This window comes from Labrus bergylta, chromosome 16, assembly GCF_963930695.1.
Source record: "Labrus bergylta chromosome 16, fLabBer1.1, whole genome shotgun sequence".
NCBI classification, from domain to species: Eukaryota; Metazoa; Chordata; class Actinopteri; order Labriformes; family Labridae; genus Labrus; species Labrus bergylta.
The window spans coordinates 7,939,563-7,959,505 of record NC_089210.1 but is presented as its reverse complement, the minus strand read 5'-3'; the positions used below and the strand labels follow the sequence as shown (position 1 = coordinate 7,959,505).

The following is a 19,943-nucleotide window of genomic DNA, read 5'->3' as shown; positions in this document are numbered from 1 at the left end:
ATTGCGTTCATGTTCCAGTGTAAGCACCCTGTATGGTTACACCATGCAACAGAGCACTTCTAAGACAGGGTCGGCCGTATTGGATATAGGGACAAGAAGTAAGCAATGTTTTTTTATCCCTCCACTGAGGACAAATCAGAAATGAGCAGCGCACATGAAGTGACTTTGTTTCCTGGAGCAATATCCGAACTCTAGAGTGCTTATTCCACATCAGGCATTGCAAAAAAAAATAAAAAATTCAACATTAAAGGCTTTTTTTGTGGCCATTAAACTTGAGTTGATATTCTTCTCCTGGGGTTGCCTCTGCCAACGTCACCGCCATCCCAGTAGAGTTTGTCTTCAGGGGTGTAATGGTTTAAATGGTTCACATTGTACTTTAGTCAAGTTTATTTATATAGCTTTACTTACAGTGAATGACATTTAAAAAATTATAGTACAACTATAAATTCCCTGGTTATCACAATATTAGCACTGATGAAAATAAGAAATATAAAAAACTCATCAAAAAAACGTAATTATATTTTGGATTGGTGAATGTGTGTCATAGACATTTAAGACATTGACCAGCAATGGATGGCTGGAAACCACAGGGGGCAGGCAGGTAAGTTTAGAAGGGAAAATACAGGGGGGGTTAAAAGGTGGGAAAGGCGGGTGAAAGTAGGGATGAAGATGATGGCTTGGAAAAGAGATGACAGGAGAAAAGGGGGGAGTGGACGGATAAAGTTGAGTTGTAGTTTGACCATCATGGCTGTCACGGAGAGATGAGAAACATTAGATCCCCTGTCATTTCCCATCGACTCTGTGTTATTTCACAGCCACACATAGAAAGAGTTGTGTAGTTTTCACTCCAGCTCAACATTAAGACATCACAATATATCCATATTTCCTTCTTTTTTCTATCTTTCTATTTCTGCATCCTCTCCATAGTGTCAGGGCGACCACGACCAGCGCCAGTGTTGCGTCATACTGTTGTTGATAAAGCTTTGGTATAATTAGAAGGCACATATCGACTGTTTCACTGCTGCCAAATGTGAGTGTGCCCGTGTGTGAGTCTTTGTGCATGTGTCCAGTACAATTTCATATTCAAAGCAATATGATATGATGGAAGCAATATGATGCAAACTTAAAAACAGACCACTAAGACATGACCATATATGTTAGCAGCAAGAAGAACAAAACAATTGAGTATCCATGAACATGTTCTTTTTTGGCATGTACATTTTTTATTTAATAACCCCTCGAATAAATTATAACATTTGATGCTAAAAATTCTTCTTTCAATCTACCTGCTGTGGAATGGCTAATAAAAATGTAGCTACCTAGCTAACGCTGGATGATATAGAAAGTGCAATGTTTCAGAATAAAATAAAACATGAAATCAAATTCATTTTAAAAGAGAGTTGCTTGGTTTAACATTAACTTTTTTTTATTTTTATCATTTTAGAAATTAAGCACCATGGACTTCTCACCATTATTTTGTCAAACTTTCGTTTCATCATAAATGTGCCCGGTCTTTAAACGTAGACAGCATTTGACATTTAGAACAGCTGAAAAGACAACAAAAATTTAAATTGGACAACCTTGACAGTCAGAATATCATCATACCTGGTATGTCTCCAGTAATTATAGAAGGCTTCCAAAGAAGCGCTATGAAAGATGCTAACATACTGAAGCTAATACTCGCTGTGTGCTACACAGGCAGCTAACTGCTCCTGCAGCACAACAACTCTTGTGTGCGAGAGTGGCATCCTGCGTTGTAACTGCAGGCCTGAATCCTGATTGATTTTTGTTGTAGCTCAGACAATGTGTTACTAATCCTGAGTGCAAAGAACAATACTGCTCAGCATACAGATAGCAGGGAAACAAATTAAGTTTGCTAAGGCTTGAAGAGAGAGCATGCTTCTGTGCAGAGAGCGGGAAATGTTTGCTACTTTGGAGAATGTTTATATTCCCTGAAATCCTCTCATGCTCCTAAAATCTGATTTTCACCAGCAGCTGCCTTTAAACAAAACAAAAAAAAAATCTAATTTTCAAAGATACAATTGTGTAAACATTAGGTAAAGCTGTGTTCTTGTTATTGTGGGTGTATGCTAAGTACAGGCTGTCTTATGAGTGTGTGATTGTGTAGATGCATTGGTGGGTTGGGGGTTGAAGGCCTTAAAGAAAAGAATATGTATGCCTAGTGGTGGTATCCACTGTAGACCTTGAACCCCTGCAGCCTCATCAATCATATGACATGTTACATTTCTGACACACAGAGTGAACCCCCAATTAGCTGCCGGCTACACCAGAAACACACAGTGTGAAGAAAATCCAGCTTAAACCAGATCATATCGTCTAATCCACATTTTAAGGATGTGTTTTGCCATGTTACTGTACTGTTACTGGATTTCACATACACCACCTGGGAATGCAGGCTTATCAAATTAATATAAAAACACATTTGTTATACTTTAAACTGTATGATTGACTTTTACTAGAAACTAAAGTTATCTAAAAACAGAACGAGAGGCACAGACATGTGTATACTCTTCTTTGCTGTATATTATATTAGAATAGAATTTAAAGTAGCAAAAAACGGGACAACTCAAGTAAAGAACACCCCCATGATTTGACTTCAGTAGAGTACGTTAATAAGAGCACTAAGTAAACTGACACCACTCAACACCAGTATGTGTTTTCTTGTTTGCCCTGATTTCTCATCATTGGAAACGCAGAAGTCCACTTCCTGGTTTGGGACAGCGCTCTCATGAACATGCACACCTGAATGCTACTTGCACCACCAGGTGTTGTGAACTGTACCAAGTGGGACTTTTGGCTGGGGGGAGATGGCTTCTCTTTTTGTATTCTGTTTGAAACCAGCTGCTATAAAACTAACTCTAACTTTGGAACTTTGTTGAATATTTATTGCAGATATGAATGACTTAATAAGGTTAATTTAACTAACTATATTTGATAGCTTTGATTGTCTTTTGAACTTGACTGTAGCAATGTGGTTTGAACCCGGAAGTATTTAGAGCTTCTGTTTGGTCCATGTGGTAGCTTTCTCAGTCAGTCTAGGATCCTACTTTTATGTCAGTTTTCTTTGGTTTTTATCGATGACATTTGTTGGATAAATCATACATCTTTTTCAACAGTAAAGCACAGCTAAGAAATCCAGACTGTGGTGAGTATTTGGGTTGTTCCACAACTGCAGCTTTACATCCTGATTAACAAGCTTGGATATATTTATATTATCTAACAATGAGCAACACTACGGGTTCCTTGAAAATGAAGATTGAAGAACCTTTGTGTTCAATAAATATTAGTTTCATTGCACAACATGGATAGTTATGGAAGTAGAACACAGGTAAAAATAAACTTACTTGTGCCAACTTTTTGATACCCCCCCCCCCCCCCCCCCCCGTCTGCCACCTTCTTTCTCTGACTTTCAGCTGCTCTGAGAGGAAGATGAATAACCCAGCCTTGCAACATGAAAGGTGAGAAACCACACGCGAGATTGGTTTCAGCATATATTGGCGCTGCACTCTGCAGTCTGTCCCAACAACAGTGTGTGCTTTATTGTGTGAGTGCTTGTTGTTATTGCTGAGAAAATGAAAAGGGTAACAGATACACCATTTTGAGTACCTGCCCAGAAAAGGGGGTAAACCTTGGAAATGTAACCATCTTGACTGCATTGACAAAAACCTTTGAATTTGATTTTTTTTAAATGAAAACTGCATCAATGTTTCTGTATTGGGCGTAGTGGGCTTTGAGAAAGACAGAGGAGGGGCTGATGACTGAAAAAGGAACAAGATGAAGACAAAGAGAGCGATCAACAGGGATTGAGACGGGTACAGGTTTACAAAAATATAAGGCAAACAGAACAAAAACAAACATGTTGATTGGGGATTTAGGTTGAAAGCAAACTAAAGAAGGGAATTCTTTCTAACCGTGCCATCCTGTTCCCCCTTCTCAGTTTTCTCTTGTTTCATCTTTGTTCCTGCACGATGCTGAGGATGTGTCATGTTTGGGCCATGTGTGTGTGCATGGATTTGTTTTTGGATCATAAAGCAAAGAAATCAGTCAACCACCTTCTAAAAGTAAACCTTGTTGCAGACCGGTACACTGAGCAGTTTAAATCTCTACAATTTATTTCTCTATATATAACAGCAGTAGTAGGTTGAATCTTATGAAACTCAATATTTTAAATTATATCAAGAGTTAAGGTCATGCATATTTGGGGGTGCATATTTAGGCGTGTTGGGAGTGCCTTTCCTGGGGCCTTGGTTTTCTCTGAGTACTCTGGATTCTCTCTCTGAAGGGATTTGCTTCAGCCCCCTATGATCCCTGATAGTATAACTGGTATATATACTCGTATATACAAGAATAATTGAGTACCTGGTCTTTTATGTATGTACAAGTCTTTGTAATTCTGCAATTAATAAGAAATTTTGAAATGATTTAATGCATAACATACAGTAATGAAATGATAAATTATTGGAAAACTACTTAACTTTACTTGTTTCTGGTAAAAGTAATTCTACTCTGAAATAGGCCCTTTTGTATTCGTTCCTCTCTGAAAGATGTAAAAAGATGAAACGGAAACACAGGGTTGAAGGGCAGATTGCAAAGAAATGAAGCTATGCTTAATAAATGAGCATGGCGAGAAGGCCATAAATATAAATGAGCCGAAAAGACAGAGAATGACATGAATAGATAGATGGATAGGGTGGCGTCTGGTGGGGGCAAGTTCTCAAAGATGGACCGGGATGTACATTTAAGTTTGTAAGGGTGATGCTAACATGTAATGGAAATCACCTTTTATGGGTTAACCGAAGAAGCATCAGATCATGATTATTTTAACTTAAGAAACTTAAGATTTGTCTTACAAAAGTGAAATAAATAGATATCTTACTTACAACACAATTTATCTTAATTCATGTTCAGTAAAAGATGCTAAGGAAGTGTCATATCATCTCCACAGTCTGTCAGAAATCATTGGCCTCAAAGGCGGCTTACCATGACACCTGACACTCATTTACACCATGGAAGCAAATGGCAGATGATGCGACAGTGCTTGAGCTGAAAGAATCTGCCAATTTAACGATATTGCATGTTTTTGTTGACTATTAGGTCTGGTTACTACTCTAGATCCCACTAACATTTGACAACAATCTGTTGTAATTAATTTGAAGATTCATTTTCTCATCTTTATTGTCAAACAAAAGAAGGGCCTAGACCTGTTGGCCCATTTATACCATCCATGGATGGATAGCTGGATGAATGGATGGATGGTTAGATGGTTTAAATGTTAGTTAGATGGTTAGCTGGATGGTTTGATGGATGGTTAGATGGTTGATTTTAAGGTTAGATGGTTAGATAGATTGTTTTAAAGGTTAAATGGATGGTTAGGTAGATGGTTTAAAGGTTAGATGGATGGTTTGATGGTTAGATGGATAGTTAGATGGATGGTTTAAAGGTTAGATGGTTAGATGGATGGTTAGATGGATGGTTTAAAGGTTAGATGTTTAGATGGATGGTTAGATGTTTAGATGGATGGTTAGATGGTTAGATGGATGGTTAGATGGATGGTTTAAAGGTTAGATGGTTAGATGGATGGTTAGATGGATGGTTTAAAGGTTAGATGTTTAGATGGATGGTTAGATGTTTAGATGGATGGTTAGATGGTTAGATGGATGGTTAGATGGATGGTTTAAAGGTTAGATGGTTAGATGGATGGTTAGATGGATGGTTTAAAGGTTAGATGTTTAGATGGATGGTTAGATGGATGGTTAGATGGATGGTTTGAGGGTTAGATGGATGGTTTAAAGGTTAGATGGATGGTTTAAATGTTAGTTAGATGGATGGATGGTTTGAAGGTTAGATGGATAGTTTAAAGGTTAAATGGTTAGATGGATGGTTTAAAGGTTGGATGGTTAGATGGATGGTTTAAAGGTTAGATGGTTAGATGGATGGTTAGATGGATGGTTTAAAGATTAGATGGATGGTTTAAATGTTAGTTAGATGGATGGTTTGAAGGTTAGATGGTTAGATGGATGGTTTAAAGGTTAGATGGTTAGATGGATGGTTTAAAGATTAGATGGTTAGTTGGATGGTTAGATGGTTAGATGGATGGTTTAAAGGTTAGATGGTTAGATGGATGGTTTAAAGATTAGATGGTTAGTTGGATGGTTAGATAGTTAGATGGATGGTTTAAAGGTTAGCTGGTTAGATGGATGGTTTAAAGATTAGATGGTTAGATAGTTAGATGGATGGTTTAAAGGTTAGATGGTTAGATAGTTAGATGGATGGTTTAAAGGTTAGATGGATGGTTAGATGGTTAGATGGATGGTTTAAAGGTTAGATAGTTGGTTATATGGATGGTTAGATAGAAGCAGGGGAATGAGTCTACAATATACAGAAAGTGATAATGCTTGCTACTGTGCGCGCTCCAGCAAACAGCTACATGTAAAAAGTTGATTTTCTGTCAGGGCGACTTGGAGTCGGCGTCAATCTACCCAGGGACAAGACCATTACCAGGATCACTGGAGTGAAAATGGAGCCCACGTAGAAACGGCCTGTTCCCAAGCTTCATGTAGCACTGTACACACACACACACACACACACACACACACACACAAAACACACAGCGAGGAAGCACAACATTGTTAGTTGGGATATAGAGGGGCATACATTCACACACTCATCCTCCCACAAACCTCCTTCATCGTGTCCAAATTACAAAATCAAAAGTGACAAAGGTCCATGTTAACAGCCCACATCTCTCACTCCTTGTTTATCTTTGTTTTGTCTTCTTTTTAAATATAAAGTGAAATATGGTTTTAGAGTTATCTAGCTCTACAGCCTGAAAACTTGTAGTAATAAGGATGTGTGGGTTTTGATAAAAATAAATATCGTTCATTTTAGAAGTAGGAAGATGATGATTTTTTTTGCTAATTTGGTGTGTGTTTAAATTAAAGTCAATGCAGGGGAGAGCTGACAAATTCAAGATGCACAAATCAGTTTATTTTGATTCAATGTTTTTAAAGGAGATATATTATGCTAATCCATATTTATTTACATGCATAAAACACATGGGTTTTTTAAAACAGACCTGACTCTGTGTTAGTTATGAAGAAAGCTGACACAATCAGGTACCTTCAAACAAAGAGGATGCCTGACGCAAATATTACATTAGAACTAACAAAGAAAACAGAGTCCAACTGAAACCTTAAAACAAATCCAACCACATGTTTAAAAAGACCAAAATTGAGGATATAAAAACAAAGAAAAGTGACACAGACATGTTCCCTTAAACAGGGAGTGGCTGTATACAGCGGTTAGTGCATGCGCCCCATGTACAAAGAAAAGGAATAGGCACATAATGTATACCTTAAAACCTACTTTACTGCATGTCAGAAAGAAAGAAAACATGCTCATGCAGGTACCTTTATACAATTGCAAAGACCTTTAAGACAAACTATTCTAATGTCATAAAAATGTGTATATTAAATAGCTTATTTCAATGGTATTGTTTCACTTCAACTGCAATAGAGTTTTTAAGGTTTAACACAAGTTTTATAATCTAATCATTTTTATCATTCCATCTTGTTTATTTTATCGGCTTGATATGAAGAAAGTGCACACAGGTGTGAGACTTTATGGATACAAAAATCAGATGTCTTTTTTGTTTTAAATCCGACTGTAGTTCATGCCGACTTTCCGGCCTCAGGACATGTGATGATTTATTCATAAAGCCATGGAAGTGAAAGTGAGAAAAAAGATAATGAGGTGAAGGAAACAGGAAAACAAATAATAGGATACAGTATTAGAGATGGGGGGGGGGGGGGGGGGCAGTGAATGAATGAAAAGGGGAGAGGAAATGGAACAGGGTGAGGCGGAGACGTGTTAAGTGTTTTTCGAGCCACTGCAGCAACAGTTGAGCTAAAGGAAGTTCAGAGCTCTGCAGCAATCTGTCTCGGCGAGCTCTGCTGCACTGGGGTGTGGTGTGGAGTTACAATCACAACACAACGGATGCTGCTGCCTCTATTGGACATGCATGTGCAAAGACACACCTCTTTTCACGTACAAGGAAACACAGTGTATGCAAATATTCAGCTATGGGAGAAATACTGAGTTATTGTAATTATGTTGAAAAACAAAACCTCATTTAGAAAAGTCTTTTACTTTGTAATGTGAGTTTCTCTTCAGTGCAATGCTTCTTCCATGGGATGTTTAACTCACTAATTCCACACTTTTACACTCCTTAACTTGGACATAGAAGCCTTAAAGTTAATCACAGGCTGGTGAAGAAAGAGGCAGTTTGGTGTTTTTTTTATTGATGAAAAAGTGTGTTTTAACCGAGAATGGATGAAAAGCTTCAAAAGTTGCATTAACGGTAAACTGAGGCATTGACATTGACCAAAGGCTGAACATATTAATTAAGGAGTGTGAACACAAAATGTTCATCTGAACTACTTAGACTGTGTCCTATTACTAGGAGTTATTTTACACCCTGCAGCCAATCACATTTGAGTATTCAGCCAGATCATGCACCATGTTTAGAATCCAATTGCCACAGAATTTAAGTTAAAAGACCAAATTGGCAAAATGAGGGAATAAAAAGCGTAAAGTAAAGTAAGTAAGGAAATGTTCAAAACACTGTTATGGCACAAAGACAGCAAGCAAGAAATCCCTGCTTCCCTGCTGTGCACCAAGGCTAATAAAAGGTATAAACAGGAAGGCCTTGTTGATTTTAGGTAACGGCACTTGTGTGAGGGTGGGAGGGTCAAAGTCTATTTTTCAAACTGCTGCAGCATCAAAGAGTTTATTTTGGGTCCACATTAAGCGCGGCGGAGGAGTAGGACGGTGTTTGCCTCACAAGCCTCGCAGCTTTTCTCAAACACAAAGCAGCGTGAGGATGGCACAAAAGACGTGACATCAGCAATGAATCCCGAAGACGCGTCAATAATGAGTTGGTTTGTGTTGTGTTTATGCAATTTGATGAACTGTTTCATTTCGTTTAGTCATTTCTCTATTTTTATCTGTTATGTTCATTCCTTTGCCATGGGTCCAGAAACACAAAAGAAGCTTAATTTGAACTTCACACCTCATTAGAAAATGCTGGACTCATCTGTTGGATTCATCTGTCCAATGCTGTAACTGTTCCAGGAAAGCAAAGCAGTGTGCCCGCGTTTATCTCTGGCCTCTAAACACCTGTCACAAGCGATGATGAAAAGCGCCACTGCAGCCGAACAATAAGGAAAATAGAAAGCAGTGTTGATGAAACACAATGCAGTAAAGGAATAAAATGGCCCATGGAAACAGTTGTTCACATCCCTGGTGGGTCATTCAAACGGCTATGCCCTTGAACGCACGGCTCTTCAGTGGAATAACTTAGGATAAGTAGTGCAATGATGCAAAAGGGAGTGTGTGTGTTTGTGTGTGTGTGTGTGTGTGTGTGTGTGTGTGTATCAGTGTAAACATTTGAGATTTAGTTTGAAGTGGTCACTTGTTACACCGGTGTTATATCATTTCTGCTAATGAGGTCACTGATGAAGGTCATGAAAACAAAAACCTGTGTTCTCTTTATTGTGAGGAGATGTCATTACATAACACATGTACCGAACACGCTTTTAGCCTGATGTAGACCCACCTGACAGTCATTTCAGGTTTCAAAATGTGCCATCAGAAGTGCCAATTTATTGTTTAATGCCATGTAGTGTTTTACAGTTAACACGTTGTTTGGTATGCCTCAGGATGCCCACAGGACTAATAGAAAAACTTTTCTTTTTTTTGCCCTCCCCTTACGACACATTTAGCACAAGAAACTGTGAAAAAATTTTTGGCCATGATTAAAGTGGAAATGTGATACAAGTGTTTCTTTGAGAGCTTTTTGTTGACAGTATGCTTTGGATGCCTTTATTTCTTTTGCAGTCGTGTGGAAGTTAAAGAAGTCACTCCCTTGCACCTCCCTGCCAATTTCTAGACATTTGTGAAAGATGCCAGCCATGATTAGTCCAGCCTGTATCCACTCTTGACTAAGGATGTGCATGTTTTTTTTTCAAATACATTTTTAAACATTATCATCACCCTTGCTAGCTAGCACCAGAATTACTAGTCGGTTCCTTGTTATTGATATTTTCTTTATTCAGGCTCAGAATGCCGACGACTACTTCCATACCAGCATAGTCTACCCAGATGTGAACTATTACCCAGATGGAAACAAGTATGGAGTACTTTGGCAGTATTTGGATCTAAAAAATGGAGATAAAATTGTATGAAGGCAGTCAGGTTAAACAGGTAACTACTCGACCAGAGCAACCTGTGACAAATTAAAAACGGGCACATTTTTGTTAACCTGCAAGGAGCTCAGATGCTTTTGAAAAATGGAGAGGTTAGAAGGCAGACCAAAGCAGAGCTGGTTAAACACTGAAGCTTCAATGTCCTCCACATGGCAACCAGCTTGAGCAACGACTCTGGGGAAGACGGAGCGGGGGCGGCTTTCTTCGATGTTTTGAATTTTAATCGCTAGGTGTCAAAGTTACATCCTGCTCCTTAAATTACAGCTTACTGTAGTGGCACTCCGTCTCTTTCTTCGTCCTCTGTACCACTTTTTGGAGTCAACTCACAGTATTTGCAACGCGAGCAAAAAGACAGGACAGCTTTCCTTCGTTTTAAAAGGTTTACTGAAAAAACTTCAAAATAAAATACAGGTTTAACAAATGGTCTAACGCACGGTCAAAAAACTGTGTAGCTTCCATCAATATTGGACTCCAAACTGCTTACGTCACATCCGTCACAACTTTAACTACGCAGTGCTGTCATAACATAAACATCCAAAAACATAAACAATAACCTTTTTATCATTTATAAATGACTAAATTATGCCTTTAAAACAATTTTAAACATTATGAATTTACATGAAATTACTGTTATTAAAGTTTAATCATTTTTAACTAGATATTTAGTATTAATCAATAATTTGCATATTGGCTCTTACACTTACTATGCAAATTTTTATTGTGTACGCTGCAGAAGGAAATATCATGAATTGAGCTGTCCTCTATAGGAAAAACTTGATTTGGCATATCAACTCCCAGAGCGTAGACTGTATCAAAGGATATGATTCATTTTTAATTTTTGCTTTGCAGCACTTTCCACATAACAGAAGCAGCAGCAGCAGACAGACTGAGAGCAAAACAAAAACACAAACACACACATGGGAAGGGAGAGTGTGGGGGGCAGAGGGTAGTGTATGTGTGTTGGGGGGGGGTTAAGAAGTTGTAATGAAAGGCTTATGTGTGTGTATTCATGTGTGTGCCTTTTGCTATATACGTCATTGCACCGCTGCCTGTTCTGATTGCCTGACCCGAGGTTTCAGAGCATAACCACCTTAACTGCGCTGCGGTTGGATTTATTTGTCAAGTGCTGCACAACCACACTCACAAACACACATACACTGTACGCTACACACACACATGTTGATGTACAAACCAAGTACACTCCATCACTCACAGGTCGAGTGTCTCGAGGAAAAATGTTTGCAGTTTGAAAATAACCTTTGATATGTGATGGCCATAAAACACAAAGTTTGGTGTTAAACCCAATGCTGTTCATTGGTCGTATTTATTAATATTAATATGTTGTGCATTCTGTGGTTTCTTATATTGAAGAGCTCTTAAAACCAGCCCTGACCCTGACTGGTTTCAAAATGTAGCCACTTTATTCCTTCACCTCATCACCCTTTCTGTGTGCTTGAAATTAAACTGTAAAACTTGGTTCACAGTGTTTTTTTCTTAATTTGAAACATCTTGAACTGTTTACTCTCTCTTGTGTCTTTGTGTGCATAGTCTCTCAGGAAGACAGCACAGAGATAATGTAGTTGTTGTTTATGGATGCAGTGTGGAAAGTACAACTCAGTAAATACGTACATCTGTTCCATTCAACACCTTACATCTACTCTCCTTTGCTGTCTGAATCTGCTTAATCTTCTTTGACACCATCAATAATCTCTCTTCAAAGGTTAACAGAAACAGACCTGTAAGGAACAGGGCGCAAAACAGTTGTATTAAGCCTTTTAATTTGGTCTTATTGGGCTTCTCTCATTCCGTTCCATTCATGTCCTGAGAATGCGTTTATACACATGCAAGCTGCCGTATAAAGTATCACAGAGATTAAGGTTTATTTGCGACAGTAGATTCACCTCAGGAGGAATTAACGTCTGATACTACAGAATTCTATGTTTGAGTCTATTTCAATGTCGAACGAATTTGACTGGCCACATTCAGAGACCAACGTGTCCATGAGCACACCATGGACACAAGAACATTGGCAAATTAAACAATTGGGGGAAGATAAATGGCTCTTAAAGTATAGCAACAATGAAAACCTCATGGAGTATGATGCTGTAATCAATCAAAGAGGATATGTTACAATAACCAGGAACATGTATAACGATGCAGCAGTGATAATACAACCCAAACATCATACAATGACATATAGTCTAAAAACAGACAATCAGCTGTTCAGCAAGTTTTGAGGGTAAATCATTCCCAACGCAGTCAGACCACAAAACTAACCAGTCATTCAAGACTCTAAATGTCAAATCAGCAGAATTACAACTGCTCAGACCTTCAGTCATCATTGACCACTCTCTCTCTTGGTTCTGTCTCCCAACCTTTATCTATCCCTACCTTCCTCGTGATCCAGTGAACTGTTCCATCACACCGTTTCTTATTACTGAGTTCTAGTCGCATCACTGTGCTGATTAGCTCTGATGTCCCTTTTTGACTTCACAACCACTTGCAGCTTTAGTAGGTATATTGAGAAATGACTGTAATGGGCATGAAGGCAGTAAAAGGACGTCCGTTTCTCCAACCTAGGCATCTTCTGTTTTGGTTAATTTCTGCTGTTTTTCAGTTTTGATTTTGTTCTACTTTGGGGTTGTCACTCAGCCTGTTTCATGTCCTTTAAGGGAAGAGAAACCTCCTGGATACTTCCATGGTTGTACAGAAACAGGCACATTTCAACCCTATGTTTATAACTGGTTTTCTTCTCTTTTTTTAAATGAATTTCAATCTTTGGTGATTTCTTGCTACATTCCTCTTATATGTTTAGATTACTTAAAAATATTGTTTTCATCGAGGAGGAGGTCAGTGTGAATGGTCAAGTGAATAGAGTTTAAGTAGCTCATGGACCCTTGAGCAGGACAGATGCCTGCCAACATCTGTTCTGCTGATTTTGGCAAACATATGTCAACTTGGAAAATGTCAAGACAAATACTAAACATTAATTCCTATGGTATCAAGTGCATTTGGTGTAAAAAGGAAAGCCAGAGTACAGAAATATCAGAAATATAAAATGATCAACCCCTTATTCCCACTACCACCCTTCTCTTCCTCCTGCTTCCCTGGCAGGTCAAGCGCAGATCCGGTAGTGACAGGGTTTTAAAGGGACCCCTGTGGCCTGACTCTTTACACCCAATAGGCTGGCCACTCACACCCAGCAGACACACACACACTGTCTCTCCCTCCCCCTCACATACAAATACAAACCCCTGTTCTCTGCACTAGAATTAGCCGTTGGCTGTACTCCAGTCAGATCCGCTCAATACTCGTCCCTTCCAAAAACCACCCCTCTGTCTTCTCGTTGTGCACTCAGGGCCACACATTGCCAGAGTCATAGTTGTGTCACAGCGATCAATCATCCATTAATGTGAAACGGCTATACGGATACAGAGAAAACACAGTACGACTGCACTGTAATGTCCCCCAAACTCCTCCCCATCTATCACCTGACTAATGCCCTTTTGAGCTTCCATCCAGCCCTCTCTCTCTCTCTCGATCCCTATCCCTATCTATTGCTCTCCCATGGTTGCATACAGATATCCCACCCATTAATACCTCTCTGGGATTCAGTCGGTTGATTTATTCCTCAGCTGGTGACCCTCTCACACATTAGCAGAACAATGCACGGGATGGTAGGAAGTGACAAGTACAGAACTACAAAACCCATGAGCCCAAGTCAAGTTTTTTCTGAAATGTAAGGCTGAAAAATATCAATGTAGGAATCCTACAGACTGATCATTTAAACAACAAACATTTTAACATGTATCTTTTAAATTCAGATAGATTTAACTCTTGTTGATAAATGGAAATAAAAAGCCCCTAACGTATTTCTAAATAAGCAAATGCACCTTAATGCAACCAGATTTCTTTCCTCTTTTATCTCAAACTTAAAAAGAAAAAGTAGAGTAAACCATCTATCAATAAGTCAGGCTACCAATATCAGCTAATTCAATAAAATCAAAGGCATTGATTATCATGATGCATTTCATTTACTATATTGCTTATCATTGTCACATCTATCATCTTTTTAATAACCATCACTCCCTTCAAGGCCCAATATCATCCATCCACCTAGTTAAATCATTCATCCCCCAATCCATCCATCCTTACATCCATCTATTGATCCATCCATTTTCTGAGTATCCATCCATCTATCCACACATCCATCTATCTCCCATTCCTTGCATCCATCTCTGCATCTGTCCATTTTTATATATCCTTGCAACGATCAATCCATCCATCCAACAATCCATCCATCTACACATTTATTTAGCCTTATCTCTATCTGCACAACCATCATCCATGGATAGTCAATCTTTCAATTTATTCATTCATCCATCCATCAATCATTCTTTATAGCCATCTGTTCTTCCAACCATCTATCCATCAATCCACCCATCCAGACGGCCAGCTAGTCAACCTTCAATCTATCCGTCCTTTTATTCATGCGTATCCACTGTCCATCCGTAAACTCATCCATCCAGTCACAAACGTAATTTCATCAAAATCCATACATCCACCCATCCATGCATCAATCCATCCCTACATACATCCACTCATCTGCCTATGCATCCATAATTGCATCAATTTATCCTCCAGTCTATTCACCCATCCTTACATCATTACAATCCATTGATCCACCCTCCTAGTTCCTACCTGGAGTTGGTCATGTCCGTCTGTCCTCCTTGACTCTTCTCCAGCCCAAGTTTGGTGAAAATCCCGACCAACACCATGATGGCCACCACTCCACAGATAATATACACGATCATGTGGGTCCGATCGCGATCTGGTTCCTCATGGACCTCTGTGACGGGCGCTGCTGGTTTCCCAGTGTTGGCCCAAACAGGTGTGTCGTAGTTGGAACAGGAAGTCTGGTCCAAACTGTGGATTTTGAACTGGCAGCAGAATCGGTAGAAGCAGGAACCACAGCAGAACAAATAGATACCTGCGTTACAGTTAAAAGGCGGGTCCCACTGGCCCATGACATCATAGTAACCCCAGCAACGGTTACCGGCAGTTTCAACTGTTTTGTCTTCTGACTCTGGTGTGGGCGTTGCCAGTGCAGCCTCTGGTACCACATTGGGCTCTGTTGTCTCGTTGTTGGTAGAGACCTGGGCCAAAGCCTGACCTGAGAGCCAAGAGTTCCGTCCACCAAGAGAGTTTGAACCCAGGAGCACAGCCAATGAAAGGCTAACCAGTAGTGGATGCGTGGAGACGGCCATCTTGGACCTACTCCAATGTCTTGTGATGCCTCAGCTCTGATGAGTTATTGGTGACCGACCTAAAGAAAAGCTCCTAGGGTTAAGAAAAAACAACAAAGACATAGAAAGTTATATTTTAATCTTTTTTCAGAGCTGAGACAATATTTTGATAAATAGATGGGGTTTAACCAATATCAATGCCTAGGGAAGAAAATGACAGAGCATTCAGTGATCGTTGTGGGAGTTCTACACAGTTACAGGAAGCTGAATTGTCATCAAGGGACCCAAGAACAAGTGTTAGAAAGAAATCAATCTCCCATCTCAACATGCTCCTAACAGAAATAAATGAGTCCCAAATGGGCAAGGACTCCAAGTGTGCAGACACATCACAGTCGCTGGCAGATAACTGTATGAGTATAGGTGAGTTTTCGTCAACTTAATTTCATTTTAACAGGATGTGCAATATTGAAAATAAATGTTACCGTTTGATGTACCAGAAGTAGTTAAAAGGTAAATTTGCATCTGTTGTCCCTTGGCAGTTCTTTGTTTATTAAAGCAAATACTATTCCAGAATGCAGGAAAACTTCACCTTTCACAAAGCCATATGTCATCAGCAGACAGCAGAGGCAGTTGTAGACAAATCCAGTGTCTTGGAGGGAATCCAGTTTAAGAGGGCGTGTTACGTACAAGTGAACTCGCCTCTGGCATTTCCAGCAATATGCTCCTCCTGCTGAGCGGATGAATAATCCGTGAAAAGTGAGAACTCTTGGTTCCTTGGTGCCAGCGAAAAAATAATAATAATAAAAAAAGCTGATTCCACTAAAATTCGCAGATAGTCACGGACTCCTACATGAAAGACTTTTCACTCTGGAGATGGACTCATATTCCTGAGTGGATAAGAACTCTTCCCGTTAAGTGCTGTAGTCCTGATGTCCTGGAAAAACTCGGACCAGCGTGAAGTGTTTTCCTCTGGAGTTGTCAGTCTCTTCCACTTTTTTTCCTTGCAGAGCTTAACTTGCATCTATCATCCTCCTACTCTGAATGTCACTGTTCAAAAGCTTTTTTATTTTTGTGGTGGGCATCTTTTGGCTGCCACTTTGGACCACTCTAAGGAACGTAACTCCCTCTGTGAGACTTCCAATCCTTCAGTCCCTGGTATCAAATATTGAGCTTTTTATTCAGTCCAGGTGTGCAGGATGTTTCTCCTCCTTGTTCCCAGAAACAACAGGTAACCGCAGCTGCTCAATATTCTTTAAAATATCACTCCAAGCACTTGTCAAGCAGAAATCCTCAGTTGATTACAGTCCAGAAGCGACCCCTCTTGCACCTGAGGCGTGTTTTCACTCATGCACACACAGACACACACACTAAAATACACCCACAAACACACTCACACACATTCACAAATCCCCTTGGTGAGCTCTGTCAGTGTCAGTCTGAAGCTTTTAAGCAAAACGCATGAGTCCAGTGGCTCTCTGCTTTCGTCTCCTGTTGCTGCTGCTCTGAATGAACCTCCCCCCCCTCCTCTCCGTGGTTCTTAACGGACCCGGGACACAAGCTAGGTACCTCTGACAGTCCTGCCCTACAAGTGCTAAGAGTAAAAGGGGGGAGGAGAAAGAGAGAGGGGAAGGGCTGATGTTGTGAGTCTCTGATCTTGATGTCTTAGTGTTGCTGCACCCAACACTCAACAAAATCTGGGATAAGTGGAGAGTCCCACGTAACAGCTCCTGGCTTGTTCTTTGTCTTTTTGCGCTGCCTTTTTTCAAAATTTTGTCCCTTTGTTTACCCTCTGATTGTATCTTCTCTTTGATATTTTAGCCTCTTTTTCTTTTCTCTCCCAAAACTTACCTCCCCCCTTTCCTCTCTCACTTTCCTGGGCTGCTTGTGTGGGCTTTTTGCCGTTGCTTACAGGAAATATCGACGTAGAAGGGTCAGAAAGCCTGTGGACTGCCCTCTGCACTCTCAGAGGCGCGCTGGATTAACGCTCCCCTGGCCCACTCGGACGACAGAGACAGGCAGAGATGTGACAGCCAAGCAGCAATGTGGAAGCCAAGGAAGATTAAAAAAAAAAAAAAAAAAAATCCTGTTTTCAAAAGAAGCGCTGTTGGAAATAACGGACTGCCAGCAGCAGACACTCTTTGGTTTTCCCTTTTATGGTTGCTGCTTCAATAACTCAGTAGCGCGTTCCAAATTTCCCATTTGAGTCAGTGTATTTTTTTGTCTTTTTTGTCTCTCCAAGTGAGCAAAAAAGGGACAAAAAAAATCTCTAACCCTAAACCAAATGATGAATATTTTCCTCCAATTTTTTCATGCATAGAATTTGCTGTCAACTGAGTCCTTCTCCGGCTGCAGCTTCTTTGAAAACAGGCATAATTTGATATATATGTATAGGAATTTTATATATATATCATATGTATGTGTTTTCACAGGTGCTCTGCTTGTGGGATGCTCCAAACAGAAGTGGGAAGAGAAATTAGAAGCAATCAATTTGCTTTTTTGTTTTTATTCCATCATCCCCACGTTGTTGCTGCTTCTTTATCAGAGTGTAATCCCGTATCCCTTGTGTTGCTCGATGCGTCTGAATCCCGTCCGCTGGTGGAGCTGGCTGCTGCTGCGTATCTGGCAGGACTGGATGACAATGTCTCGCACACAAACACACACACACTCTCTCTCTCTCTCTCTCTCTCTCTCCCTCTCTCTACCCCTCTTTCACTCCTCCTTCCCTAACTCACTCCTCCCTCTCTCACTCACTCCTCCCCTACCCTCACAGTCTCTCTCTCTCACTCATACACACACACTCACTTATTTCTTTTGTGCAGCTTTTGCCTTCTGACTCTCCCTTTCACTCTTAACGGCATGCGTTACTGACACTCTTTTCTCCCCTAATTTTGTGCCCCATTTTCTTTTCCAGATCCACACCATCACAGCCCCATCCTTGTGCCTGTTTTTATTTTAATCCATTCATCTCTGTTTACTTTCTGTCCATCTGACCTTTTCAGTTTCCTTTAAGCTGCCTCTCCTGCCCTTTTAACTTCCCCTTTTTCCAATTCTCCTATTTTTGTCCAGCTTTCATCCCCTCTCCTTTCATCTTTTCATTGATTTTTCTTCTGTTTTCTTTCCATATCTTTTTCCTCTCCCTAAAAAAAAATGACAACCGACGACAGCAATAGCACTGACTTAGCTGCAGGTTCTGAATGTGCATGCATGCTTGTGAGTGTCTGTGTGATGCATGTTTGTGTGTAACTGCGCTAATACCTCCTGCACATCCTCGCCTTTGTGTGAGCACGTCTGGAACACGTGTGCCGCTGCAGTCTATAAGGGCTGATTTAGGGGGGGGGTGGGGGGAAGGGGGAGAGAAAAGGATGGATGGAAGAGAAAAAAGGGGGGAAGGAAGCGTGAGTGAGATAAACAGGCAGGAAGAGAGGGAGGAGAGGAGAAGAGAGGACAGTGGTGCATCTGCCAAAGAGAGAGAGAGATGAGAGGGAGGTAACAGATGAGCTGGAATGGGGAGAGGGAAGAGGGAGAGGAATTATCGCAGGGAAGGGAGGGGGATTAGGAAACATGCGAAGAAAGAAGCTGGAATAGGAACTGACGGAGGGATAGAGGGGGAGAGATAGTGATTAGGAGGGAGCAGCAGACAGGTAGGAGGGAGAAGTGCTATCTAAGGGGAAAGTGACATGTCAGACCTGGAGAGAAAGAACGGGGACATGGATCAAGAAACATTCCCGGGAAATAGAGAGGAAGGAAGGCTGGAGAAGCAAAATGCTATGAATTTTGAATAATCCCAGGCATCATTTTGAATATGAACTAGATTTTTAAGAAGGTGAAAAAGAAGGAGAAGAAGAAGTGCCTTTGGGTCTGACCACGATCAGGGCAAACCTCATCAGAAAAAAACGAGGGAAAAAAGGAAATGTGTGTAATATTTTATTCCCTTTTAAAGTAGCTAACAGTATTTTCATTTTTCATTGAAACTTTTTTGCATGAAGGCTTCAAAAAAAAAGCTTGAAAACTGGAATTCTTGACTTAACTTACATTATATTGATCCCAAATACTCCCTCTTTTTAAATCTTTTTTTGCAGTAAAGCTCAAAAGATTTACTTTCATTTTCCTTCCACTCTCTTCCTTTATATCATTTTTTTCTTTTCCCCATTGCTCACAATCGCCTCTGTGCATCGTATGAATTTTTCAGTCACTCTTTCTTTTTCTGTTGTTGTTGTTTTAACTACAAGTGCCATCAGCTTGTCTTTGTCTGCACATCTCATTCAGCAGCACGCCGTCGGTACACCATCCAACCCTCTCAGCCCAAATTGACTTCAGATCTTTGGCAAGGTGCAGCGAGGAGTGAGGTCAAGCAGACCCTTTCAAAATGCACATTCACACATTTCCAGACGTCACACTACCTTTTTACCTA

The 19,943-nt window shown here is 40.2% G+C and overlaps 1 protein-coding gene across 1 annotated transcript in view; it reads right to left on the bottom strand.

The window, feature by feature from the left end:
* LOC109996504 (protein shisa-9) overlaps positions 1–18,825 on the bottom strand; it is a 92,725-nt gene extending 73,900 nt beyond the window's left edge. Inside the window, exons 1-2 of the mRNA XM_065964735.1 lie at positions 16,122–18,825; positions 14,988–15,626 (exon numbers count right to left, since the gene is read on the bottom strand). Of these exons, the coding sequence (XP_065820807.1) occupies positions 14,988–15,553 (566 nt within the window). The 5' untranslated portion in view covers positions 15,554–15,626; positions 16,122–18,825. The remainder of the gene's footprint in view (positions 1–14,987; positions 15,627–16,121) is intronic.
* Positions 18,826–19,943: the final 1,118 nt, after the last annotated feature.